This window comes from Coregonus lavaretus (assembly GCF_964263955.1).
Source record: "Coregonus lavaretus genome assembly, chromosome: 2".
NCBI lineage: Eukaryota > Metazoa > Chordata > Actinopteri > Salmoniformes > Salmonidae > Coregonus > Coregonus lavaretus.
Window position 1 is genome coordinate 43,140,544 of NC_139989.1, and position 27,703 is coordinate 43,168,246.

A 27,703-nucleotide genomic window follows, 5' to 3' on the forward strand; every position below is an offset into this window, starting at 1 on the left:
GAGACAGGATTGTGTCGAGGCACAGATCTGGGGAAGGGTACCAAAAAATGTCTGCAGCATTGAAGGTCCCCAAGAACACAGTGGCCTCCATCAGTCTGAAATGGAAGAAGTTTGGAACTACCAAGACTCTTCCTAGACCTGGCCGCCCGGCCAAACTGAGCAATCGGGGGAGAAGGGCCTTGGTCAGGGAGGTGACCAAGAACCCGATGGTCACTTTGACAGAGCTCCAGAGTTCCTCTGTGGAGATGGGAGAACCTTCCAGAAGGACAACCATCTCTGCAGCACTCCACCAATCAGGCCTTTATGGTAGAGCGGCCAGACGGAAGCCACTCCTCAGTAAAAGGCACATGACAGCCCGCTTGGAGTTTTCCAAAAGGCACCTAAAGGACTCTCAGACCATGAGAAACAAGATTCTCTGATCTGATGAAACCAAGATTGAACTCTTTGGCCTGAATGCCAAGCATCACATCTGGAGGAAACCTGGCACCATCCCTACGGTGAAGCATGGTGGTGGCAAGCATCATGCTGTGGAGATGTTTTTCAGCGGCAGGGACTGGGAGACTAGTCAGGATCGAGGAAAAAATTAACGGAGGAAAGTACAGAGAGATCCTTGATGAAGTCCTGAGCGCTCTGGAGCAAGTTCTCAGAATGTGGCAAAGGTTCACCTTCCAACAGGACAATGACCCTAAGCACACAGCCAAGACAATGCAGGAGTGGCTTCGGGACAAGTCTCTGAATATCCTTCAGGGGCCCAGCCAGAGCCCGGACTTGAACCCGATCAAACATCTCTGGAGAGACCTGAAAATAGCTGCACAGTGACGCTCCCCATCCAACCTGACAAAGCTTGAGAGGATCTGCAGAGAAGAATGGTAGAAATTCCCCAAATACAGGTGTGCCAAGCTTGTAGCGTCATACCAAAGAAGAGTCAAGGCTGTATTCGTTGCCAAAGACGCTTCAACAAAGTACTGAGTAAAAGGTCTGAATACTTATGTAAATTTGCAAACATTTCAAAAAACCTGTTTTTGCTTTGTCATTGTATTGTGTGTAAATTGACGAGGGGAGAAAAAAACTATTTAATCCATTTTAGAATAAGGCTGTAACATAACAAAATGTGGAAAAAGTCAAGGGGTCTGAATACTTTCCAAATGCACTGTATATATGCATTACCAGTCAAAATTTGGACACACCTACCCATTCAAGGGTTTTTCTTAATTTTTACTATTTTCTACATTGTAGAATAATAGTGAAGACATCAAAACTATGAAATAACACATATGGAATCATGTAGTAATATAGTTATATTTGAGATTCTTCAAAGTAGCCACCCTTTGTCTTGATGACAGCTTTGCACACTCTTGGCATTCTCTCAACCAGCTTCATGAGGTAGTGACCTGGAATGCATTACAATTAACAATTGCCTTGTTAAAAGTTAATTTGGGGAATTTCTTTCCTTCTTAATGCGTTTGAGCCAATCAGTTGTGTTGTGACAAGGTATTATTCTACAATGTAAAAATAGTAAACATAAAGAAAAACCCTGGAATTAGTAGGTGTGTCCAAACTTTTGACCGGTACTGTATATATATATATTTTTTAATAACTTGCATATATCCAAATACCTTAAAGTAGTATTTGATTTTCTGGGATGTATTCAAAATTATTTTTAATGTGATTTGTTTTTTCTGAAACCTATATTTGAATATCAAAGGAAATAATTGCCTTTAGTCGATTCTCTATATGTGACTACCTTTGGACTACCTTGAGTATTTGAAAATAATCCCTTGTCTCCCGAGTGGCGCAGTGGTCTAAGGCACTGCATCGCAGTGCTAGCTGTGCCAATAGAGATCCTGGTTCGAATCCAGGCTCTGTTTTAGCCGGCCGCGACCGGGAGACCCATGGGGCGGCGCATAATTGGCCCTGCGTCGTCCAGGGTAGGGGAGGGAATGGTCGGCAGGGATGTAGCTCAGTTGGTAGAGCATGGTGTTTGCAAAGCCAGGGTTGTGGGTTCAATTCCCACGGGGGGCCAGTATGAAAAATAAAATAATGTATGCACTCACTAACTGTAAGTCACTCTGGATAAGAGCGTCAGGTAAAAGTTGGTATTTTCTAATAAAATACAACTATTTTCTGCTCAGGTCTGCTTGCTAGACATTACGGGAAATTGTTTTGTTTCTCTCCATGTCTGTCTGTCTCTCGCTCTCTCTCACTTTCACATTACTACATAGGGCTGGAGACAAGTCAAGTAACCACAGACTGCGTCACAACAATCCATGTTCACTTACAAGAAAGACATTTCACATTTACATTTTTTTGTCATTTAGCAGACATTCTTATCCAAAGCAATTTACAGGAGAAATTAGGGTTGTGCCTTGCTCAAGGGCACATCGACAGATTTTTCACCATGCAGGGGCCGTAATAAAAGCTGCCAGATGTGGGGAGTCCCAAGAGCCCAGTCACATTCTCACAGACAATGGAATGCTTGTGAGTAGCCCCAACAGGAAGTGAGGTCAGGTCTCTTGACCCCTCCCCTGAGCTAAGTGGGAGCTGCAAGGTTGGGGGTTCCTCTCTCCTCTGTGAGGCTCTGCAGTGCACTCTCTCTCAAACGTCTTGTCCCATCATAAACTCCCTGACAATGTGCAGTCAGTCCATAATGAGTGCTTGCTAGACATCCAGATTACTCACTGTCCATTCAAACTGCCAACGCTTAAGTGGAGGACGTCATTCACATGGAGGTACGAAAAGTATTGGTTTAGAGGGTAGGTACGCCATCATGTTGAAGAACCTCTCTCAGTTTCCAGAGAAACAGAAAGTTTACTTTGAGTCTCTTTTTGAATTCTCCTAAATGTACAGTGTTTCTATTTCAGATAATTTCACAATTCCCCCTCTTCTGAGAGAACCCCTCCCACGCAGCTGGTAGAGGAGGAGAGGTGGTAGGAAGAAAGGAGGAAGGGATGACTACAGTTAGTGGGTGGGGGGTTGCCCAATCACAAGAGACATCCTCTTACTATGCAGCTCTATTCACTTTCAACTCACTCACCAACACGGGGAGAGAAAGAAGACAGACAGTATATGGACTTTATGTTTCATCTGTGTGCGTTTCATTACCTGGTTTCATTTGCCACCAAGATGTGTGTAATGTGTCATGTGGTGTGTGGCTTCCATATACAACACCATTACATTGATGTCACTCTGCATCATGGTACAGTAGCTAGGCTAGACTTCTGGCTTGATAATGACTGACAGATCATGCCCAGACTCACCTCTCCCCTACCTTCTTGACTGACAGCTGACCAAATGCCAGGATGTATTGATTAAAGACAAAAACAAGAATGAGTCAACATGAAAAACTGACTCAATGCTTATTTACATGTTTTGCTATGAGCGATATGAAAGTTAAAACGCAAATACATTGGCCAAAAAGTCCCTTCCCTTATGGTAAAATGAAATTAAAAAGAATGTATGGGAAACATTGAAATTCTTCAGCATATGAATAGCCTGCATGCTTTTGGAACAGTATAACATTGATACAGTATGCGTGACAAGTTTTTGAACAGCAGTCTCCATGGAATGGATCAGCCCCAGAGACAGTATTTGCATTATTGTAGTCAGTCAGAAGACTCCTGGGATTTCTGGCTAGTTTAGATTTAGAGAAGCACTGGACTCACGTTCATCCAGGGAGCGCGAGGGCTCCGGAAGTGAGGTGGTGGAACATTAAGGACGAAAACATCTGGACTTCATTTGTACACTGGAGAGAGAGAAAAACTCACAATAAAAATGCAATTTTTAATCCTGTCTAATTAGTGACTATGAATAAAGGTAGAGGGTTCATCTGAACATTCTAAGTGAAAACCATTAGCCCGCAAATGGGACTGGTGTTCATATTCTGTAGTAGGACGTTTCTACAGTGGTTTTGAGTGGGGTAATGTGTGTGTGACCGGCGCGTAATGTGCGCGCGCCTCCCTGTAGTTGCATAGCCCGTGGAGCTGTTGTTCTCAGAGTTGGAGAAGGGACAATCACACAGACACTGGGAAATAGAGTATGAGCCTAACGAAAAGTCTTACGCATTGTCGTTAAAATCTTTTGTATTGGGAATCATTCAGTCTTCGCAGTATATAATTTGATTTCGGATTTTTTTTTTTGGCGGTTGTTCCACCTATGGATTTACCAATGACTAGACAAGCAACACTGTCCAGTCGTCATCGGAACTTTTGATTGTCCTCATTGCCCTCGACCCAGAAGAAGACCGCGCTCACAAATCAAGTGAACTTTTTGAAAAGGCAGTTGATTTGGAGATAGATAGCCACACGATAAAACTTTGTCGACAACAACTACAACTACATAGGCCTACTTTGGTTTTGCTGCACCCGCCGACTTCGTACATGGGGTAAGTGGTTTTATCAATAAACCTACTAGCTAAATTGTACAATTATGGCGAGTGTACACTCTACACGTGCTGTCGTTGAAAAACAAAGAAACTATCAATCAATGAACAATGTGCAGCGAGTCTGCAACACACGAGGGCGGTTATGAACAGCGCCTACTTTGGGAAAACATAGACTATTATTTTATATTAGAATACCCAAAGACCAATTGCACTTATTTATTGGCAACCGATGACATCTAATCACACAGGATTGTTTTAGTAACCTTAATGGTATTAGAATTGGGCAGCATGAATGATTATCAGGATGCAGTCAAACGTGTTGAGAGGTTATCTAATATATACACAGTAGATAGTATAAAAGGGAACCACACACAAATTCTAAGAGAAGCGTATGGGTGTCTTGGGTGATGCCTTATCAGTGTTTCTCATGGTTGTAAAATATATGGTTAATCAAACAACCAGAATATTATCCGTCAATAAATATATTGTTTTTATTCTCCGATAATGACAGATGTTTTGGAACGCTGTGTTTAATGAGTAAAATTATCCATTAAATATTAACAAGCCACCGTGCCCGCTGCTGGCGGATTCACTGCTGCGATATGTGTATCGTAGTTTGTCGAGGGGGGGTGTGGTCCCCTGGCTCTAGCCTCGCATGGGGGCTCCTATACGTTTTGTAGCCGTTGCAAGATCCGCTGTTACCCCCTCGGGTGTTGTCGAGGTCCGCTCATCAGTCACTGTAAAGGACGCATTGTCCTGAAAGGATGTATTAATAAGACAAAAGGCTCCATTATACCATCTCACCGGAGCGGAGTTGCTTGGTGTGCGTCCGCGGGTTCGGGGTCCCCAGTGCCTGGTCGATTACACCTAATTTCCATTCTAACATGTTTTTAAGTGTTCCAAAATTAATAAAGACTAATGTATTTTTTAGCAACACTGTTCAGTTCCATCTTAAAAGATAAAGAAACTGTTCATAATTATATTGTAAAAGCTCTGACCTACTTGCTGCACACTTTCACATTAGGCTATAGAAACCTATTTATAGTTGGCAGCCTAAGTCTCATTGTAAAATACACATTTGACATTTACATTTTAGTCATTTAGCAGACGCTCTTATCCAGAGTGCATACATTTTCATACTGGCCCCCGTGGGAATTGAACCCACAACCCTGGCGTTGCAAGCACCATGCTCTACCAACTGAGCTACACGGGGCTACAAAATGAGTAACGATAACTTGGATATATACATGGGGTATCAGTACAGAGTCGATGTGCAGGGGTACGAGGTAATTGAGGTAGATATGTAGATATAGGTAGGGGTAAAGTGACTAGGCAACAGGATAGATAATAAACAGTAGCAGCAGCATATGTGATGAGTCAAAAGAAAGTGCAAAAGGTGCAGTGCAGATAGTATATATTATTTAGCAGGCTTATGGCTTGGGGGTAGAAGCTGTTTGGGGTCCTTTTGGTTCCATACTTGGTGCATCGGTACCGCTTGGGTGGCTGGAGTCTTAGACAATTTTTAGGGCCTTCCTCTGGCACTGCTTGACATAACAGTTTAGTGTGTTGAATATGTGGATTAAGATGTGTGGAACAGGATATGTCATAATTGTCTGGGTTGTCTGGATTGAGGTCAGTGCCATGTTGTCTATTATGGTGTGTTTATGACCTATTCTGCACCTTGGCCAAGATGAATGAAATAGTGTTTGTTAGGAGCACAGTTTTGGGTCACAATGACAATGAAATGCATAACGCACCCTGCATGTTTCTGCTCTTTGAAAGAATAGCATTATGCAAAAACACCTTACACAGGCACACAGACACCCCCACACAGAATGAGGGTGTCTGTAATCTAGTCATGTGTAAGAGAAACACAGAGATAAGCTGATAAGGAGGAGGAACTAGTGTTTATTACCCTGATTAAAAACACCCATCCATCATTCTCTCTCTCTCACTCACTCACTCACTCACTCACTCACTCACACTCACAAAAGTTCAAAAATAATAAAGACATTTCAAGTGTCATTATGTCTATATACAGTGTTGTAATTATGTGCAAATAGTTAAAGTACAAAAAGGAAAATAAATAAACAAATATAGGTTGTATTTACAATGGTGTTTGTTCTTCACTGGTTGCCCTTTTCTTGTGGCAACAGGTCACAAATATTGCTGCTGTGATTGCACACTGTGGTATTTCACCCAATAGATATGGGAGTTTATCCAAATTGGATTTTTTTTTTCGAATTATTTGTGGGTCTTTGTAATCTGAGGGAAGTATGTGTCTCTAATATGGTCTCTGTAGCTCAATTGGTAGAGCATGGCGCTTGTAACGCCAGGGTAGTGGGTTCCATCCCTGGGACCACCCATACGTAAACATGTATGCGCACATGACTGTAAGTCGCTTTGGATAAAAGCGTCTGCTAAATGGCATATTATTTATTATTATACATTTGGCAGGAAGTTAGGAAGTGCAGCTCAGTTTCCACCTCATTTTGTGGGCAGTGTGCACATAGCCTGTCTTCTCTTGAGAGCCTGGTCTGCCTATGGCAGCCTTTCTCAATAGCAAGGCTATGCTCACTGAGTCTGTACATAGTCAAAGATTTCCTTAAGTTTGGGTCAGTCACAGTGGTCAGGTATTCTGCCACTGTGTACTCTCTGTTTAGGGCCAAATAGCATTCTAGTTTGCTCTGTTTTTTTTGTGAGTTCTTTCCAATGTGTCAAGTAATTATCTTTTAGTTTTCTCATTATTTGGTTGGGTCTAATTGTGTTGCTGTCCTGGGGCTCTGTGGGGTCTGTTTGTGTTTGTGAACAGAGCCCCAGGACCAGCATGCTTAGGGGACTCTTCTCCAGGTTCATCTCTCTGTAGGTGATGGCTTTCTTATGGAAGGTTTGGGAATCGCTTCCTTTTAGGTGGTTATAGAATTTAACGGCTCTTTTCTGGATTTTGATCATTAGCGGGTATTGGCCTAATTCTGCTCTGCGTGCATTTTTGGTGTTTTACGTTGTACACAGAGGATATTTGGAGTCTCAATTTGGTGTTTGTCCCATTTTGTGAATTCTTGGTTGGTGAGCGGACCCCAGACCTCACAACCATAAAGGGCAATGGGTTCTATAACTGATTTAAATATTTTTTGCCAGATCCTAATTGGTATGTCGAATTTTATGATCCTTTTGATGGCGTAGAAGGCCCTTCTTGCCTTGTCTCTCAGATCATTCAAAGCCTTGTGGAAGTTACCTGTGGCGCTGATGTTTAGGCCGAGGTATGTATAGTTATTTGTGTGCTCTAGGGCAACGGTGTCTAGATGGAATTTGTGGTCCTGGCAACTGGACCTTTTTTGGAACACCATTATTTTTGTCTTACTGAGATTTACTGTCAGGGCCCAGGTCTGACATAATCTGTGCAGAAGATCAATGTGCTGCTGTAGGCCCTCCTTGGTTGGGGACAGAAGTACCAGATCATCAGCAAACAGTAGACATTTGACTTCAGATTCTAGTAGGGTGAGGCCGGGTGCTGCAGACTGTTCTAGTGCCCTCGCCAATTCGTTGATATATATGTTGAAGAGGGTGGAGCTTAAGCTGCACACTCTCTCTCTCTCTCTCTCTCTCTCTCTCTCTCTCCTCAGCTCACTCTCTTCAGTGTGCTGGTCATTAAGCTGAAAGCCTCTCTAAAATTTTAAAAGCTCCTGATGACATTAGCTCATGCCTAACCAATGGCAACAGAGTGCTAAACTAACTGAATGCTCAAATGCACATGGGAGCCACTACAGACACAGAACACCAAATAAAGACGAGCAAACATTTCTCCTTGATAACATCAATTGAGAGGGGTGGTAGGTGGGAGAGGGGGAGGAAGCCGGTACATACACTGAGTATACAAAACATTAAGAACACCTGCTCTTTCCATGACATAGACTGACCAGGTGAATCCAGGTGAAAGCTTATGATCCCTTATTGATGTCACTTGTTAAATCCACTTCAATCAGTGTAGATGAATGGGAGGAGACAGGTTAAACAATAATATGTAAGCCTTGAGACAATTGAGACATGGATTGTGGTCCTCTGTAGCTCAATTGGTAGAGCATGGCGCTTGTAACGCCAGGGTAGTGGGTTCTGATCGGCGGCCGGCCAGCTAACAGGCTGGAGATAGAACCTGATCCAGGCGGCTGGCCGTCTGCATTGGGACCATGTGACCTCACGGCTCATTACACTAGAACAAAACCCGCCACCGCTGACAACCCTCTTCACACATGTTCACTTCACACACTCTCATCTCTGGCCCAAGTGACAGAGTCCTGGGGTGCTGCTGTTAACAGCTCCAACACACCAGCAGTCAACCAGGCAGACATGACAGCAGCATCCACACAGTGTAACCAGGCAGACTTACTGTTAAAAACTAAAAAATAGATTTAAAGGGATTCATAGGATCTCTGGCTCTGACACATGTTTTTGGGCTTATCAGTCCATATAGAGTGACTGTAAACTCCATGATGTAGACTGCTCTCTGGTTAAATCCAGCAGATCATGACATCATCGTGTTGGGGTCAGGAGTTCTCTGGGTGCTGTTACCCACCCAGGCCCCTGCCCTGCTCAGTCACCAGTTCATCCCTCATGAACTGAACACCCCCCATGAGCCTCAGGGTCACCAATGTAATGTAACCAAAGCCTATTGAATGGAGGAAGACTGCGAGGAGAAGTAGCGCGTGAGAAATGCTTGTAAAATCAATGGGCGAATAAATAAACCGATGTAGAAAGTAAACGGATGGATAAATAAATGAACGAGAATTCAGCAGTGGGAACTGGACGTGTGGGATTATTTTTGGGCCAGGCTGGGAGCTGGGTCACATGGGGGTTGAAGTCGGAGGGAGATGTGTCAGGGTGTGGGTGGGGTCGTCCCTGAAGGATGCTCAGGTTTCAGCTGCGGCCTGGGAGAGAGAGGCCGCTAATACGAAGCTGTGAGAAGGCTTTTTCCTTGGGGACGCTGAAGCCTCTTTTGTTGTCTACTACACACAACCACTTTTACTTTAGCCATTTCTAAAGGAGTACAAATATCGGAAAGATCAGAGAAGGGAACAACGGATGCCTGCCAAATAGCCAATAGCATTCTGACTTGTACAGACAGGGTAAAAGGAAACAGTCATGGGTCATGTGTCAATCCACTACTTCCAGATAAGAGCAGCAGCACTGACAAAAAATGTATCATACAAATCAATGTGTGTAATGCGTTTGCTCATTTGGTTATGGGCCGGACCGGTCTTTCCTCAATTAATTTAATAGAGCTGCTCTGTGGAGCCAGGGACATCTGGCTGACTGACTTTAGCTGAAAGAGCTCCCCCTTGCCTTTCCTTGGGAGATTCTCAACTGGTTTTGCTAACTCCTCCGTCCCCTCCTCTCCTTTTTCTGAAAAAGGTCAAAGGTAATCGAGGGGAGGAGAGGAACCAAATGTGCTTGAATGAAATTAGACTCTCCTTCTCCACTCGCGTGGCATCAGGCAAATTACGTTTACAGGGGTGGAATCCCAAAATAAATGTGTGACGTGATCAAAACAAATGTAGTTAGTTGTGCTAGACATGTTATAGATAAAAGGATAAGTAGCGTATTGTTTGTAAATGTGTGCATGCTCTTCTCCTTTGAGAAAACAACAGCTGATTCAAAGGGGGTGTGGTCGGTATTAAAACACTTCTGCGCTACCTGCTGTGAGGACCAGTGGAGGCTGCTGAAGGGAGGACGGCTCATAATAATGGCTGGAACGGAGCGAATGGAATGGCATCAAACACCTGGAAACCATGGAAACCATCTGTTTGATGTATTTGATGCCATTCCACAAATTCTGCTCCAGCCATTACCACGAGCCTGTCCTCCCCAATTAAGGTGCCACCAACCTCCTGTGGTGTGGATACCCTTGTGCATCCTCTGTCGAAGTTGGTAATGGAGGAGGGGAGCAGCCTCCTTCGTTTGCCTACTGAAGAATTGACACTCTCCTCGACCACATATCGGTTTCCGGGTCACGGAGGAGAGAGGAAGGAGAAGTCAATGAGAGGAAGGTCTTTTGCCCAAATGAGAATCTCTGCTTGCCTGAAAAACACTTTTCCTGGGTGTGGCAGCTGTAGCAAAATACGTGCCTTCTGTTCGCAGGCTGCAGAAGTACAAGCCTTAACAAACAGCCGACAACATGTAGCTTTCTGATACACAGCCAAGAACTGGGAGTGTCTTCGATCAGGAAATATATGGCCTGCTCTGCTTTTCCCCTATTCCCAACCTCTTACACACACACACATACACAGACACACACATATGAAACTATTTCAAAACATAATCTGTCTAACACACTGTCAGACGTGCTCTTAGGAATACTTTATAAATATTTAGTTGAGCAGACATTTGGAGGAGAGAAAAAGTTTGGGCAATTTCAGTCCAGGATGATGTTTAAATTCCTTACCCAAATCCAACAGCTTTAAAAGGTCATGTTACATCTCCCGTCTTCTCTAATCACTTAACCATAAAAGTATCCATGGTTACACACCCTAATATCCTCACCAACATACCAGCATGCCTGACATATCATTAAAGGGATTTGGTTCAAATCATCCTGCACAGTTGTGATAAAGGCATGTCTGTATCATACAGTATTTTTAACTTCACTGAGGACCACCCATATATTTAGAGAAACTTTCTGCAAGTCTAAGTAATTAGGCTAAGAAAGGTTATTGGATTGCAATATTGGATCTTTCATCCATGGCACATAGAAATGTTACAGATCTTTTTGAAACAATGACAAACCATCTCAACATTTTTGTTTTTGTTTTGTGGCTTTTGAAGAAGGCGACAACACTTTGAAAACTGTACAGTGTACGAACACTATTCTACTGTGATTTATGGTAGGGAGGGAGTGGAACAAGCTCAGAGCTCCTGCTACAGCTGTACGGTTAATCAATGTGGTCAGATTGTGGTTTCCTGGTGTCTGGTCAATCCCAGTCAGTGGTCATGTTTCAGTGATGTTGGAGCAGGTACACATGGAGATGTGTGGTTTGGAACCCCCCTCCCTCCTCCTCCCTCTTTTCTGGCAGCCATTGTTATTCTGAGCTGACTTTGTTTGTGCAGCTGAAGAAAATCTGTGCTTCTTCAACCCCCCACAGGGAGAAGGAGGGAGACAAGGAATTGGAGTCAGGCCTTTCAGGATTGTTCAAGTGGGAGCAACTCAGATGAAAGTTCTTAGAGCAGTATTGCACCCGCTTACTAAGATTTAGAACTCTGAAAGAAGGTCTGTCCCATTAACAACATATTGGAGATACAGCTCTAATGTGTGATTTATGAATAAAGATGGATGTGGCAGACTGACAGACTGTTTACTCTGTAGTGCACTGGCATTGAGTTGTCTCATTAACTGACTGACATATTGAAATAGGATTTTAAGTGAACTGCACAAAGAAAAATATACTACAAGTAACTGAACTGGAGTGAGGTCATGCAACAGTTCAGAATGCTTTATAGGAGTTGGCAGATCAATTGGAAATGGACGATGTTTGTCTCAACTAAATGTGACAACAGATCAAATGTTGTAACTCTTGTGAGATCATCTCTCTGCTCCCGGTCAAAGGCAAGTAGCTGTTCTCTCCCTGCCCTCAAAACCATATCGCTACAGCCCACAGCATGACAGAGTACTGTCAGTCCTGCTCACAATATTACACCATACATACACAAATATACACATATGTATACAACTGTTCCATCAAGGGACTTTTACAGAGGTTGCAAGGCAGTGAAATAGTCATAGCATGGCTCAAAAGCCCCCAAACTCCCAAACCTCTCGGGTTGTTTCCATACAGCTCACTCTGCCTCTGTATGTGGTCTGCTTTTACTGTGTACTGTAAGTTACATGAGTACTTCAGTTTGTGTCCAGTCTCAGGGGGGATTGGCGCTCTTATATGTCAGCGCCAGGGAGGTCTCTGGATGTTGAAATATCCTTGTTGTTTTTCAGGAGACACATTGGCTAGCTCTTGTTAGTATTTTTATGAAAATGTCAATCTGTCTAAAACTTTGTTGAATGTTTGTAGAGAGTGTTCTCTCTCTAGGCAACCATGTATTTTTCTGATATCTGACCCATAATGGAACACATTGTTCCAAACTAAAGGGTTCTGATCCAGACCAACTGATTATGTTCAGGTCCAACAGCAGAACAGAGCTCCTTGGTCCCCCCACTGCTCTGAGCGAGCCAGGATACTGACTTGTCCTGCTGGAACTCTACTGAGCCTTGCGCTGGCATTCATTTCAGTTTCAGAGCTAGATGGAGACAAGCAGATCTCCCGGATGAGTGTAAATCCAACCGAGCCTTGCCGCTGTGGTTTACCAGTGATGTGTGTACATGTCTTAGTGTCGTGAGAACATTAGCATACTGTTAGCTTTTACCACCACGCTTCCTTTGTGACACTAACCACGTTTCCATCCACAGTTTTTATGCAAGTAAAGTCATACCTTATAAAAATAAATCACGACAGCTATGATGGAAGCAGAAAGTTTTGGTACAATTTTTTAAAATGTAGACAGATCATTTGTTCGTTCGACATGGTGGGATCTTTTTGTGTCTGTAAAATGTATTATGCGAGAAATGGCGGTGGAAACACCTTTTTGCGCAAATATTGATATAATAACCATCATATCAAAGCAAACTCAGAGTCACGCGATGATATGTTGTGTGGTCCTCCAATTACAACTCGGGAAACCATTCAGTTTATTAGGCTACAGATTAAATAAGTTATGGTGAACTTCACAGGGTGGTGAAAGTGCACAGTGATCTTGACGCTCCTTTCCAATAAATGTTGAGGGTCTTATTCTGGTGACATGATTGATGATCAATGCTTGAATACAAATATTCTTTCTCTTATCAATAATAATCTCATAATGTAGACTACCCTACCCACACTGTATCTGCGAGCTGTTGGCTAGAGTGCACGTGCCAAGACTAGAGTAGGAACATTTGCTATTTAACCAGAGAGAAGAATTGTGACAAAACTCTCGGTAGAGTTGAAAATGTAATAGAAATCCATTGAACTTTTAGATTGGTTTTTGCTTGTACCAAATAAAAATGTCATCACGCACTGATTTTTATCCGCAACAAGTCCGTTTGGTTGAAACACACCACTGGTGGGAAAATTTGCATATTTTCTTTATACCGATGTTAGACTAGTCGCATGAAAATCTGTCGCCAATTGGATGGAAACCTAGTTACTGTGATCTCTTGAGCAACGTATAACTGCTCAGGATTTTGCGTAATTTTCATGTGAAAGGAGTGTTGAAAACCTATGGCGTTAAGACAGCTCAGGGTGTCCAATTGAAACAGTTTCTGCATGGTGCTGCTGATGAGACTTATGAAGAGCCTCAAACCAGAGAGTGGATCCTTTATATAGAATATGGAGTAATGAGGCCTTAATACGGAACTATAAGAGCATGTCTGCTCCAGATGTGTACTAAATCTAAATCCTTCCTGATGGGGTTTTAATCACCTCTTTGTGCTTTGATCTCTGTGGTAAGTTTAAAGTATACCAGAGGAGGAGGGGGCACGCGGATAGAGGGGAGAGAAATGTGGTTCCTTTAAATCAGGGTGCCGGATGAAAGAGAAATATGCAGAAGTGCTACGTAAGAATATGAATAATTTGGCACTGTGCCCTGTGAGACGGGTTGACAGGAATGGTCTGAGGGTGAATGTATTACAGTAATTGCCTCAAAGGTGCCACCCCCTCTGAGGCATTGCCCCTCCCGTTGGGCAGATTGGGAGGGCTGTCGATCATGTGGGATACCAACCGCTGCCGGGGGCTCCGCTGCACGATGCCCCTCTTCACTTGTCCCTTTGTTCCTTCTCCTCTCACACCAAAAAACCCACGAGAGAGAGAGAGCGCACTTTGACTGGACTGAACTGTGCAGACAGAGACTAGACCCCCAAAAGAGTCTGTGCTCAAACTGTCATCTGCGAATGAGGGGAAGGTTAATCCCTAATTACAAGATTACCCGTCATTCTGTTTTATTTTTACACTTCCTAAATAATCTGCCAGCTTCAGCAAGATTTTAACGAACCTCCCAGAATTATGAAATCCCCACACCATACGGACAAGGGGGAGAGGAAGACACATTCTGTCTTTGAAGCTAAAAAACATGTGTGCCTTTCCAGGGAAGTAGTCAGCATCTCTGTAAATAAGAGTTCTGTATGTAACAAAAAACAAGTGAATGTCTAGTCACAGTATGTAACACAATATATTTATGTTATTTTTTCTGCACCACTTTAAGTTATGCCTATCTGACTCTGTACTACTATAGCTATGCAGTGATAACGCATGAATGTAAATATGGACTCAATGATCATTACTGGACTAATATTTCACTATAACTAATCTAAACAATAAAGAGCCAGAGAAATGTGAATGTGTATGTCTGGGAAATGGTTTGGCAAGTTTACACAAAGCAAGCAACAAAGATGTTTATCCAGCATGTATTTTTTTCATCTTTCTCCGAATGTGCACTAAGTTCCCCTGTGGAATTCCTCTTAGAGATATTGCAGTCTTCCTACAGTACAAGTCGCAGAGCGACACAGAAACAGCCTCTCTTCCTCTCACTCCCCCCACCCTCCCCAAAACCACCCCCTCTTTCTCTCCCCTCTCAGTTTTTTTCATTTAGCTGCCTGGCGGTCATATGAACAGTGCAAGTCTCCCAACAACAGAGCCTCTTCTCTCTTGAGCCTGAGTTTCACTCCCCCACAGTCAGTCAGCCCACGCTGTAGCCAGCTCCACATAGCCCAGTGCTACAGTACTGTATGTCGAAGGTCAAATCACAGACAGACCAAGTGATTCCCTCTCACTCTCTAGTCCAAAGTCCGGAGACTGCTCGTGAAGATTTCACCACAGCCATTTCCTTTGTTTAGGAAGTTGAGCTCTAAACAGTAGTGAATGTCAGTGTCAAAGAAGATGCATAGAGATAAGATTATACTGGTGGGTCTGTGTGAGTGATAGTATTGATCTTTTGGCATTTTGTATGCGTCTATGTGTATCTCTGTGTGTTTCCGGTCCACTAGCAGACAAACATGTTAAACTGTGTGTTGTTGTGTATCGTTTCAGTGTCAGCTGTGTGGGTTTATCTTCTGGTGTGGGTTTCATCCCTGGCTGCATGGCTGAGAGGTTGTGGGTGTTATCAGCCTGCCTGTCAACACTGAGCTGTGTAGAGGAGATCACAACAGACAGGAAGAAGGCCACTGGGCCTCACAGATCATCACTGATACCACCACCACCACCACCAACCAACTGTATGAATCATACCCTGATGACTTACCCTGGGTTCATGTATCAGTTAGTGTTATTTTATGTATGCCTCACAATTGGGTTGTTAATGTTGTTTGTGACAGCATATGGAACTCAAAAACCTATCTATCTATAGTGCATTTGGAAAGTATTCAGACCCCTTGACTTTTTCCAAATTTTGTTACGTTACAGCCTTATTCTAAAATGGATTGAATTCTTTTCCCCCCTCATCAATCTACACACAGTACCCCATAATGACAAAGCAAAAATAGGTTTTTAGAAATATCACATTTACATAAGTATTCAGACCCTTTACTCAGTACTTTGTTGAAGCACCTTTGGCAGCGATTACAGCCTCGAGTCTTCTTGGGTATGACGCTACAAGCTTGGCACACCTGTATTTGGGGAGTTTCTCCCATTCTTCTCTGCAGATCCTCTCAAGCTCTGTCAGTTTGGATGGGGAGCGTTGCTGCACAGCTATTCTCAGGTCTCTCCAAAGATGTTTGATCGGGTTCAAGTCCGGACTCTGGCTGGGTCACTCAAGGAGATTCAGAGACTTGTTCAGAAGCCACTCCTGCGTTGTCTTGGCTGTGTGCATAGGGTTGTTGTCCTGTTGGAAGTTGAACCTTCGCCCCAGTCTGAGATCCTGAGCGCTCTGGAGCAGGTTTTCATCAAGGATCTCTCTGTACTTTGCTCCGTTCATCTTTCCCTCGATCCTGACTAGTCTCCCAGTCCCTGCCACTGAAAAACATCCCCACAGCATGATGCTGCCACTACCATGCTTCACCGTAGAGATGGTGCCATGTTTCCTCCAGACGTGACACTTGGCATTCAGGTCAAAGAGTTCAATCTTGGTTTCATCAGACCAGATAATTTTGTTTCTCATGGTCTGAGTCCTTTAGGTGCCTTTTGGCAAACTCCAAGTGGGCTGTCATGTGCCTTTTACTGAGGAGTGGCTTCTGTCTGGCCACTGTACCATAAAGGCTTGATTGGTGGAGGGCTGCAGAGATGGTTGTCCTTCTGGAAGGTTTTCCCATCTCCACAGAGGAACTCTGGAGCTCTGTCAGAGTGACCATCGGGTTCTTGGTCACCTCCCTAAGGGTTAGGGTTAGGTTAAGGGTTAAGTTTAAGGTTAGCTAGGATAAGGGTTAAGGTTACGGTTAAAGCTAGGGTTAGAGTTAGTAGATAGTTAGTTTAAATGTTACTGATAGTCTGTAGAGCATCTACAGATGGACTGTGCAAATAAAGGGTTTCTGCTTTTAACCCCCCCTCTGGTCCTGCTGGTTCTGTGAACTTGAATGCTCTGCCTCTGCTTCTGCCTCGCGCTCTTGCTCTGGGAACTGGCTGAGGACGATCAATGCTGCTGTGCTACAGTGATGGCTGTGAAATCACTTCATGTCATGGATGGAGCCCTGGGGCTCAGGGATGTAGAGAGACACACTGCTGCCACCTGCTATCACCAGCAAATTCAGTCACACTACAGCCTGACTGTGAAGCTAAGCTCAGTGTGTGGCTGACTGGCTTGCGGGGGCTGCTTAGTCGGTGTGCTGTGGAGGGCTTGTCCTCTGTACTTTACTATTTATATTTTTGACAACTTTTACTTTTACTTCACTACATTCCTAAAGAAAATAATGTACTTTTTTCTCCATACATTTTCTCTGACACCCAAAAGTACTTGTTACATATTGAATGCTTAGCATGACAGGAAAAATGTCATTTTGACCGTTGATATTTCAATTGTATAAATATTAATTGCTAAATGAATGCATTTATTATGTTAAAATAGGTCATAAGAAACCTCAGTACACCAAATGCAAATGATAATCAGTCAGAAAATGTATTGATTTGTCCAGAAGTGCACAGACTGTAAATACTAAAAAAAGATGATAGTGTATTTTCAAGACTGTAAGACAAGTTGCCTGCCCACCTGGCCCGTCCAAACTACACCAAAACTATATTGAATCTAATTTCACACCTATAATTATTATTATTATTATTATGGACCTCTGTAGGATGATATGGAAGAAGTGCTATTTGGTAAGCTCCTTGCTTCTTTATCAATAATATATCATTATTAACGCAACACAGCAAGATTCATTTCACAGCATGGGGATAGGTATTTGCATTGACAGCGTGCATTGACAAAGAAGCAAGGAGCTTACCAAATAGCACTTCTTCCATATCATCCTACAGAGGTCCATTCTGTGTGTTGTTTTGTTTTACATGTAGCCTACAGGAACATAAACTAATGGAAATGTTATGTTCTTTCAAATATTTACATTTTGTATTCTGTTACCTAACACCTTCATAAACACAACCAAATTACATTAGCACGAAGGGGGGCCCAATGAGGCCAGGTTTTTCTAGTTTAATTGATTTATTAGACTGGTAGCTATTGGTACTCCTCGAGGCCTGGCTATTCTACTGTTAAATATGCATATGGTCATGTTGACCTTCATGTTGACCTTCAGGATGAAATGCTCAAAGTTTTTGTCTTATGTTATTTATCTGAAAGTTACTGCTAGAGTGTAAAATACACATATTTTGGAAAAGTCAGGTTTAAGGTTTATATTGAAATTAGGTTATTGAAATTACAAAACTGAAAATGGTCAGAATGACTGTCTTGGCAGTTCTAGTGTTGATGTTTCACATTCATTTCCTGTTGTAGGCCTTTCTAAAATAATGTAGTTGTTGCCTACACACTACAGCCTCGTATTATCATAAATGACATCCCTAATTAAAAATGTCTACACAAGAAGGGAATGGGTGTGTGGCAACAACGCACTATAGGCGCGTCCCTCTCCAGAATACGCTCTTTGTTTCATGCTAATTTGTGTGCATTCATTGTTTCATTGTGTGACTTGTTTGCCCTTTGTTTGTTAATGTTTATTTTTATATGTTTTCCTTTGAACATGTATAGAAGTACCTGGCCTGTGTGCAAATGTAGGCCTATAAAAGTTACCATTTGGGGATGTCTGATAGTAGGCTATTTCTGATTGTCTAAACTCACCACCAGCTGCGGAGATTCTCAAAGTATTTTTTTCGTCACCTCACACAGAAAGCCAACAGAGTGTTGTACATCCATTGTGAATGATGATAGTTCCTCACTGTATTTGAAAAATCTTTCCAACACTCTCCTTCTCGATAGGCTTAAGTAACCTCCGCGCCTAGGTGTGAAATAGCAACATATTGCTGATCCCATATCTCCAGTGAAAACGTCATGAAATAGGCTACCTGAACACTTCTCCCTTGCGCAAATACAGCTGTGTCTGTTCCGAGCTCATTGGCGCAGGAAACAGTGAGGGCCCAGTTGAAACAAGTTAGTCAACATGGGTCAGCATCCCTGTGGAATGCTTTCAACACTTTATAGTCCATGACCCGACGAACTGAGGCAGTTCTGGGGACAAAAGGGGGTGCAACTCAATATTAGTGTTCCTAATGTTTTGAACACTCAGGGTACTGTATATGTATGTGTCCATGTGACTGAGTGCAGTTATACAAGACGTTGTTGTGTCTGAGTTATCTCAAACACTGATGTCTAGGTTCAGTGGTTTCCCCTGCAGCAGGAGAAAGTGCTGCAGTGACAGCAGGTGACACTTAGCCTAGCAGGTGGGTAATGGAACAGCTATCTGGGAGGGGAGCAGCAGGCACACACACAGACACACTGCTAATTGGGGCTTATCAGGTGTTGCTGGGAAAGGGAAAACACCACCTGGGGCTTTTGTGAGGGCAGAGCAGGGAGCCATCAGTTGGTCACATGACCACTGGGCCTGAAGGGGGTGGACCCAGATAATTTTGTCCACCAGCCGGCTCTCTGTCGAACCGTCTGGTTTTACAGCGCCTCAGAACGGGACTTGACTGGAAGTCTATGGCAGGAGCGGAAGAAACAACCGCTGGTTTTAGTTGGCTGATCTCTCCGTCCATCATCATCTAGCATAACCCTTAGAACCTCCCTCCTACATTGAGTAAAGCAAGTGATGTAACCAAGGAAGTGAGTTCGGAAAATCTGAAAGTACGCATCTTAGAAATAGTTTTGACATATAAAATGTATATGACCGAATTCAGACTCAATTGGGCTTCCAAAAAATAATATGGTCAATGAGTGAGAACATTTATTTTGATTGCCGATTTTCCCATCTAATACAGCTTGTAGCAGGCTCGCTCCCTCAATTTTAACCACACCCCTTTCAAGTCCCACTTTGTTGCACAGTGTTACCAGGCTCTATGCACGAGCAAGTCGAGCATGAGGAAGCAGAGGATAAGGTTTCGGGACATATTTACTATTCAGACTCCTGAATATTCAGCATGGCTCATTTGAATATCGTACTAAATACACAACAATACGAGACAAACTAGATATGCTACATGGTGACAAACTACATAGCTTTGATAATGACCCCATATCTAGGCTATGCAGCATGAGCATACACGTTTGTTGATGCGTCTTCGGCTCCTCTCTCGATACAAATGTACTCCCTGAAGCGTTTTTTGATTTCCTGTCTGAATGACACCTGAGAAACATATGTCTGGTGCTTGTCTTCCTGTCTCTCGCTGCTGCCTTTTACCTCTCATTTCCTCTCACTCACTCTCTTTCCATCCATCCATCTATCCATCTCTCTCTCTCTCTCTCCACTCTACACAGACTCTACACACTCACAATGGAGACACCATTCTCCAGCCTGAACTGTATGGCCGAGACCCCTGGTCCTGCAGTAGACCGTTTAACACTAATGTGGGTTAGAGTAGGGCCTTCAGCCATGGAAGTACAGAAGCCTAAGGCTTTAGGTTCTTGCACCAGGGTAAAACCTGTCAGTGGAACCACATAAATCTCACATAGCACACAGACTTGTTCTCTCATTGGATCTAGGCCTACCCCTCAGTGTAATCGAAAATCTCAGTCACTCTCATCACGTCCTGTTGTTGAAGGTAGGGATGGAAGGAAGGAATCGTAGCAGGTGTGTTTTGGTCTTGGTGCTAAGCATGTGTTTATCTGTTATGGCTACAGCAGCGGGGATATGACAGTGACATATGACGGGTCAACACAGTGCACAGCTTTGTCTCGTGCTGTGTGAGGGGCAGGAGCACAGAGCAGTGGAGCAGGAAGTCTGCTGCTCTCGTGTCCTGTCTGTCAGCTAGTTGCTGTGGAGACGTCTGGGCCTGTGTGGCACAGGGCAGGGCAGATCAGGGGCGAGACAACAGCACTGCAGGTAAACCAGCCCATCAGGTTTCGCACGCTGTCAAATCCCCTGATCAGAGATGTCATGTGACACGCCAAGGTCTCCACGGTGACGCAACGTCTGACGGGGCCTTGAGCTGCAGTCTACGAGCAAAGTCGGAAAACAGTCGGGAAACTCTCCTTAGAAACCTGACTGAAGAGAACTAACTGAAAGATGAGCTGAGAGGAAGGAAGAAGCTCCTTCCAAAACATCACATCATCTCCTCTTGCTCTGTTCCGTCTCAGCAGTTTTTAGAGAGCTGGTTTATATTGACTCCTCCAATAACAACATCATTACCGTCTGCAGTAGTAATGTAACCTAATGTAATTACACTGGTGCGGCTGGCAAAGCCACTCTGCCTCAAGCCCTAATTTCTCTCAAATTATGGGCCCAGGAAACCGGGGGAAGGGCGGAGACCTGATGCTATGATTCTGATAAGGAAATAAGAATATATTAATTGAATTGAATCAACTTTATTGATCACCAGAGGGGACATTGGATTTGACCCCAGCATAAAATGGGCATACATCAGCACATGTCCAACGGCTAATACAGTTGCAGTGGCCCTATTGGCAGTAGTCTGTCCCGGCAGGGAGTGACTCCAGCATGGCTTGGTGTGGATGTGTTATTGAGGCTGAAAGGCAGAGCTCCTCCACACTGAAGGAGACTATTGTTCTTTTGTTCCTGCTTGAGGAAACAGCAGAGCATGCTGGTTATTATTGGTAGTCAAGAGCAGCTGTGTGTGTGTTCAACCTGTCTGTGTGCAGCTGGACTCGTGTGCTGCTCTCCTCAGCTCTCTGTGTGTCGAGTATATACACTTAGGTGTGTGTATGTGAAAGAGTGTATAGGTCTATGTTCAGTACATTTCATTCTTGTGTACAGTGCATGTACAGGCACATGACGTTCAAGCCTTCCATGACGGCTTATATGTGGGGGTCTGTGTGTGCTGGTATCAGTGTGTGTTTTTGTGGGTGTGTGTGCACGAGTGGGTGAGGGGGTGTGTGTGCGTCACAGAGATGTCTCAGATTCCTGCCTTTGTGTCCAGATGCCATTCCACATGGGCACGCCGCACTCTCCACTCTCCCCAGCCCAGTCCCTCTCTCACCCTCACTGAGGTTTGTCCCAGCCCAGTAGATAGGACGGCAGTTAGACTACCTAGCTAGCTACCCAAACCAGCAGTAAAAGCGTTTAGAATAGGGAAGGGTAGCAGGCAGAGTGGAGGGGAGTGGTGGAAGCATCAGGATCAGGTTACTATGAGCTGCTCTCCAGAGGCATCTCATTACTGTCAATATATTGAAGAGACCAGCTCAGATTCTAGTTAGCTTCCCAGAACCTCTTTAAACCTCCTTACTGCTGGACAGCTTTTATTTTTGTTTTAACAGACCCTCATTTGCTTTCAAAGCTGTTTTGACTTTTGCCTACTGATTCCAAGCTTTCTTTATGGACAAGTGTGTGTGTGTGTGTGTGTGTGTGTGTGTGTGTGTGTGTGTGTGTGTGTGTTATTTGCATACATTTGATTTGAAATTAATTATTTAAATTGTATCATTCAAATGAACAAACAGCCTAATTTGAATTAATTATTGAATGTAAATGTTTAAGGGTAGAGTGGATCTGAAAACCAGTAACACACATCTGCCAATTAAAATGTTATGACCCAACTGTGGCTTTTACAACCATGTGACCAATGACCATGAGAATAGATTGTTCCTTCACTTTAGATTGGTTAATACCACAAGTCTGGAAAGTCCCCATCTCTCTGTTGTGTTTACTTACATTTTAGTCATTTAGCAGACACTCTTATCCAGAGCGACTTACAGTAGTGAGTTCATACTGGTCCCCCGTGGGAAACGAGCCCACAACCCTGGCATTGCAAACGCCATGCTCTACCAACTGAGCTACACGGTAGGGTTGGGTTGGGGGTCATCACATTGAGGCCTGCCCCTGGCCATGGTCTGGCTGATCCATGATCTATGCTGCTATGCTGGGGTTAGGTAGTTCAATGGAGTTATGTTGCTCAGTCCGGACAACAATGGAGTGACGGAGGAGAGTGTTGACAGCAAAGTGCTTAGAAATGGTGAGCGGAATATCCTCGGTAGACAGACAGACCTAGCTGCTATCTGTTCTGACCTGACAGAGCATTAGGTTCTGAGGCTACAGCCTACAGGTGATCTCTGTCTGCAGAAATATCTTGGCTACTGTTCTGGAAGAAAAATGTCTGTTTCCTATTTTTCCTCGTACTGATTTTCCTAGGAATTACAGTTCCAGATTGGTCAAAGAGTGTAACTCTTCATGATAGGTTATTCTGATGACGTAAACCTTGCCCTGGAGTCTCTAAGCTCAACACTAATACACTATCTCTCTGCCATTCCAATCCTGTTGCACAGACAAAAGGAGCAGTACACAGTGTCTGCCTGTGTGGGTGTTTAGCTGGAGATGTAGCAAAGGGACACAGTACACAGTGTATTTGCAGCAGCAGTAGCACATGTGGTCACACACGGTCCTCTCTGTGTAATGCTCAGGGGAGAGTTGTGCCTAAAGGCAGATGCCAGGTCCACAGGCCAAAGCAGGCACTATGGCAGGAAGAACCAGTCACACACACGTCACACATAACTGCTCTGATTTGTGTCTTAAGCAAGTCTGACCTTTTATAAACGATTTCACTGTAACACAGACCAACTCATTACTGTATGTCTCCCCTAGATGAGTTGACACTTGAATTAACCCTTTTCCCTCTTTAAAATGTATTTTTAAAGGGAAATGTTTTAAATGTTCAACTTCATATTCACTATCTCCAGCACCACCTCAACATATGTGAAAATTGTGCATTTCTATGTTTTGTAGTAAAAAAGTTTTTCCAATGACATCATCAACCAATTAATAGACAATTAGTAGGCAATGCCTACTCATAATTGGTTAAAATCACACAATGCACACCGATGATGTCCATTATGTGCCCTGTTAGTAATCCTGACCATGTCTCTCTGTTTCTCTGCAGGTGACCCAACGAGGCTTCCTGGGCCACTGAGACGTGATTCTGGGACGGGCACAGTCTCTCCCTCAGCCTTCCTGCCCTGCGTCCTGCCCCTGTCTCCCAGACGTCTCCTCTTGAGAGAATGACCATCGGCCCAGACCAGCTCTACCGCCACCATACCACTGTGTGAATGACTCTTTGCCGAAAAGCCACCGTGCTCTGCCACCCCGTCGTTGCCATGAAGAGCAAGTATTCCCAGTACTACAACCGGACCCTGATCCATACCCACTATGTGTTTGCCAAGGACATGACCTCGGAGGAGCTGGAGGAGCGCACGAAGGGGAAGGCCCAGCTCAGCTCCCTCAACATCGTCTTTGTCATCATCTGCAGCATCATCATTCTGGAGAACCTGCTAGTGCTCATTGCCGTATTCCGCAACAAGAAGTTTCACTCCGCCATGTTCTTCTTCATCGGGAACCTAGCCTTCTCCGACCTGCTGGCCGGCTCCGCCTACATCGCCAACATCTTCCTATCAGGGCCAAGGACCTTTGAGTTGGTGCCGGTGCAGTGGTTCATCCGGGAGGGCACGGCCTTTATAGCGCTGGCCGCCTCCGTCTTCAGCCTGCTGGCCATCGCCATAGAGCGCTACATCGCCATCACCAAGGTCAAGGTGTACGGCTCCAACAGGACGTGTCGTATGTTCCTGCTGATCGGGGCGTGTTGGGTCACCTCCATCCTCCTGGGGGGCCTGCCTATTATTGGCTGGAACTGCATCAACAACCTGCCTGAGTGCTCAGCCTTGCTGCCTCTCTACTCCAAGAAGTACATCCTGTTCGTGGTCACCATCTTCAGCATCATCCTGCTCTCTATCGGCATCCTTTACGTGCGCATCTACCTGATCGTGCGCTCCAGCCACCAGGAGGCCACCAACTCTCCGGCCTACGCCCTGCTGAAGACAGTCACCATCGTGCTGGGCGTCTTCATCATGTGCTGGCTGCCCGCCTTCACCGTCCTCCTCCTGGACACCTCCTGCCGCCGGCCGGACTGCCCCGTCCTCTCCAAGGCAGACATCTTCTTCGGCATCGCCACGCTTAACTCAGCACTCAACCCGCTGATCTACACGCTACGCAGCAAGGACATGAGGAAAGAGTTCCTCCGTGTGCTGTGCTGCTGGGGGCTGCTGACCAGCGGGCGCCCCACCGACCGATGCCTGGTGCCCCTCAAGAGCTCCAGCTCTATGGAGCACTGCACCAACAAACACGAACACCAGACCACACCCATAATGCAGGCAGAGTGCACCACCTTTGTCTGACTCAATGCTATAATCACACAGTATGTGTTTCTGAATGTGAATGCGTTTGTGTGTGTGTGTGTGCGTGCGTGCGTGTCTGAGAGACTGGGTGTGTGAGAGGGATAGTGTGTGTGATGGGGCTGTGTGCAGGTGAGGAGACTTAAAGATGAAAGCACACCTGTGAACCCTCAACCCCCATCCCCACTCCAGACCTGTGACACAGAAGACTGTTTGTCTGGAGAGATGTCACAACATAGTTGACTCTCATTACAGTCATACCTGTGTCAATTCACAATCAGCATTCAACCGATTCACCACAAGAGCATGATAACACAATCATCCTCGAGTGAATTCACTATTATTCAATGAATTCACAATCGTAGCTGAGACTTTTTTTTTTTTTTTTCAATGTTTTAAACATTTTCTTAGGGACTCTCAACTATCACAGAGTGAAGTCACAATCTTTGTTGAGACTCTTATTGAAAGCCAAATCCACAGACACCATTTAAATAATACATCATCGTGATGCTGAGTTGTTGTTGGGGTGTTTTACAGCTCCCTGATAATGGAAAGCTTTCAAATATTGCACTTTGTAGACATGTAAGCATTGTGTGATTATTCATGTATGTCACCCTCTTGAAAGGTTCAACCACAGAAGTCTCCCTGAGTGAATTATATATGTATCCATACATACAGTACTCATAGGCCATTGCTCATATAGAGAGACGGGAGGCACCCAGGCAGTGACTAGTCCACAATCAGTACTGCGCTCCACGCAGGCCAAAACCCTTACAAGTACCCCTCTAAATCAGGGCTATATATCCTCATATATAAAACATGCATAGATCCCTTTGATTAACTGCAAAAACAAAAGTACTCTGCTTACGTATATTGCATGACATTCTAACTCCTTTGTAAGAACTAATGTGTATTGGTGTACTCCAGTAAGTTCAGCTTGATCATTAACATGCTTTCCCTCTCTCTCTCTCTCTGCCCACTTTTTAATCTGTCCCTCTCGCTTTTACTGTTGTCTTTTGTAACTAAAGTTTCCTAAGAGGAAGGCCCAAACAGAAAACACATTTCCTGAAGTGAGAAGGCACTGATAAATTTCACTCAATGACAGCTACCCAGCAGCCCATAACCAACAGGACTGTTGTCATAACGATGTTGTAGCAACACCGTGGCAGACTGTGCTTTCTGTTAATATTGGGCCTTGCTCCAGGGGAATGGGCCTGAATGTAAGTATGAAGTGTTTGGAGCGAGACTGCTCTATTTTCGACAGTATTATTGATCATTGACTTGTCATTGACGTGCAGAGAGTGGGATTAAACAGGGTAGGTCAATCTCACTGTGAAGTCTTAAAAACAGACCACAACAAATAACAGCAACATCACCACCAAGCCAGTCCAGGTAGAATGGTTGAAAAGCAGTACAGTCCTGTTCAACACAGGAAGACATGGGATTAGTCCGGAGTAGACACGTCTCATCTTCCCCAATCCCAATAATCCCCCTCCATAAACGAGAGAAGATCCAGTTTCAAGGGGAGCGGGGTATTCTCTTAGACACCTAAATAAGCTCTACTTCCTCTAACCACAGGAAGTCCTGTGTTTCATAAATAGGTTCCTGTTGTTCAAGATGAACCTCATCTGCCTTTGTCCAGACACACACTCACTCACACTTGGCCACGCTTCATATTTCCATGCAGGTTTTTACAGCCTGCTAGTTAGACAGCCAGCCCTAGCCTGGAATCCAAACTGCTATGCTCTGTTACACAATTGTTTCACTTCACAATAAACTGAGAATATAAATGTAGATTCCAGGCTAGGCCAGACCGGTAGGAATAGTGAAAGCACTTTGGCAGCTTCCATATTGCCTGATTGCCTGCTCTCTCCCGGGTTTTAAAAGACAGAGATGTGTTTTAGGCTGTGCAAACATACCTATCACTTCATTAATGTGTTGCCTAACCCTGTATAAAATATATGAATAACTATGTATGTAAGTATGTACAGTATGTATGTATGAACTGTGTTCATGTATGGAATGTCTTGTGTGCAATAGCTTTGTGTGTCCAGTAGCATGCTACCTGTGTCAGACCGGTACATCTTAAACACTAATAGTGGTACATAATTTGTTTTTCTTAAATGCATTCCTTTTTATAAAATAAATTAAATATCAAAAGAATCCAATGTGTTTTGTGTGTGTGTGTTTTTAATCAAGTGAATGTGTGCACACAATAGTTCATATTTGTGCATGTATTGTATGTGGAAAAATGCTTACGGGGTTGAATTAACTGTCCATCCACATGTCCTGATACGCTTCACTTTCCAGGCCTATTGCCATCTTACAAAATCCCACATGGCTGCATGAGGTGTAATCGAAAACTGATATTTAATCCAAACATGCTCCAACAAAGTCTAAAAAATACTTGTTTCAACATGAAAAAGCTCTATGCAAATGTTGCCATTAAACTTTCCCCAGTTAACCTTGGCCTTCACATCTAACAGAAAGGTTTTAACTGCTTCCAGACTTACATGAGAAAGAGTTCAGTTGTTGTGTGAAATGTTA

The 27,703-nt window shown here is 44.0% G+C and overlaps 1 protein-coding gene across 1 annotated transcript; it reads left to right on the plus strand.

Moving 5' to 3' along the window:
* The first annotated feature begins 3,992 nt into the window (after window positions 1–3,992).
* On the plus strand, window positions 3,993–27,295 carry LOC311146019 (sphingosine 1-phosphate receptor 2-like). Its single transcript, XM_084182458.1, has 2 exons — window positions 3,993–4,381; window positions 23,872–27,295. Exon 2 carries the CDS (start codon window positions 24,038–24,040, stop codon window positions 25,157–25,159), a length of 1,122 nt encoding a protein of 373 aa, XP_084038584.1. The 5' UTR covers window positions 3,993–4,381; window positions 23,872–24,037; the 3' UTR covers window positions 25,160–27,295.
* Window positions 27,296–27,703: the final 408 nt, after the last annotated feature.

What these genes read in the sequence shown, in the direction of transcription:
- LOC311146019 (XM_084182458.1), top strand. Translation starts at nt 24,038, where the DNA reads ATGACTCTTTGCCGAAAAGCCACCGTGCTCTGCCACCCCGTCGTTGCC.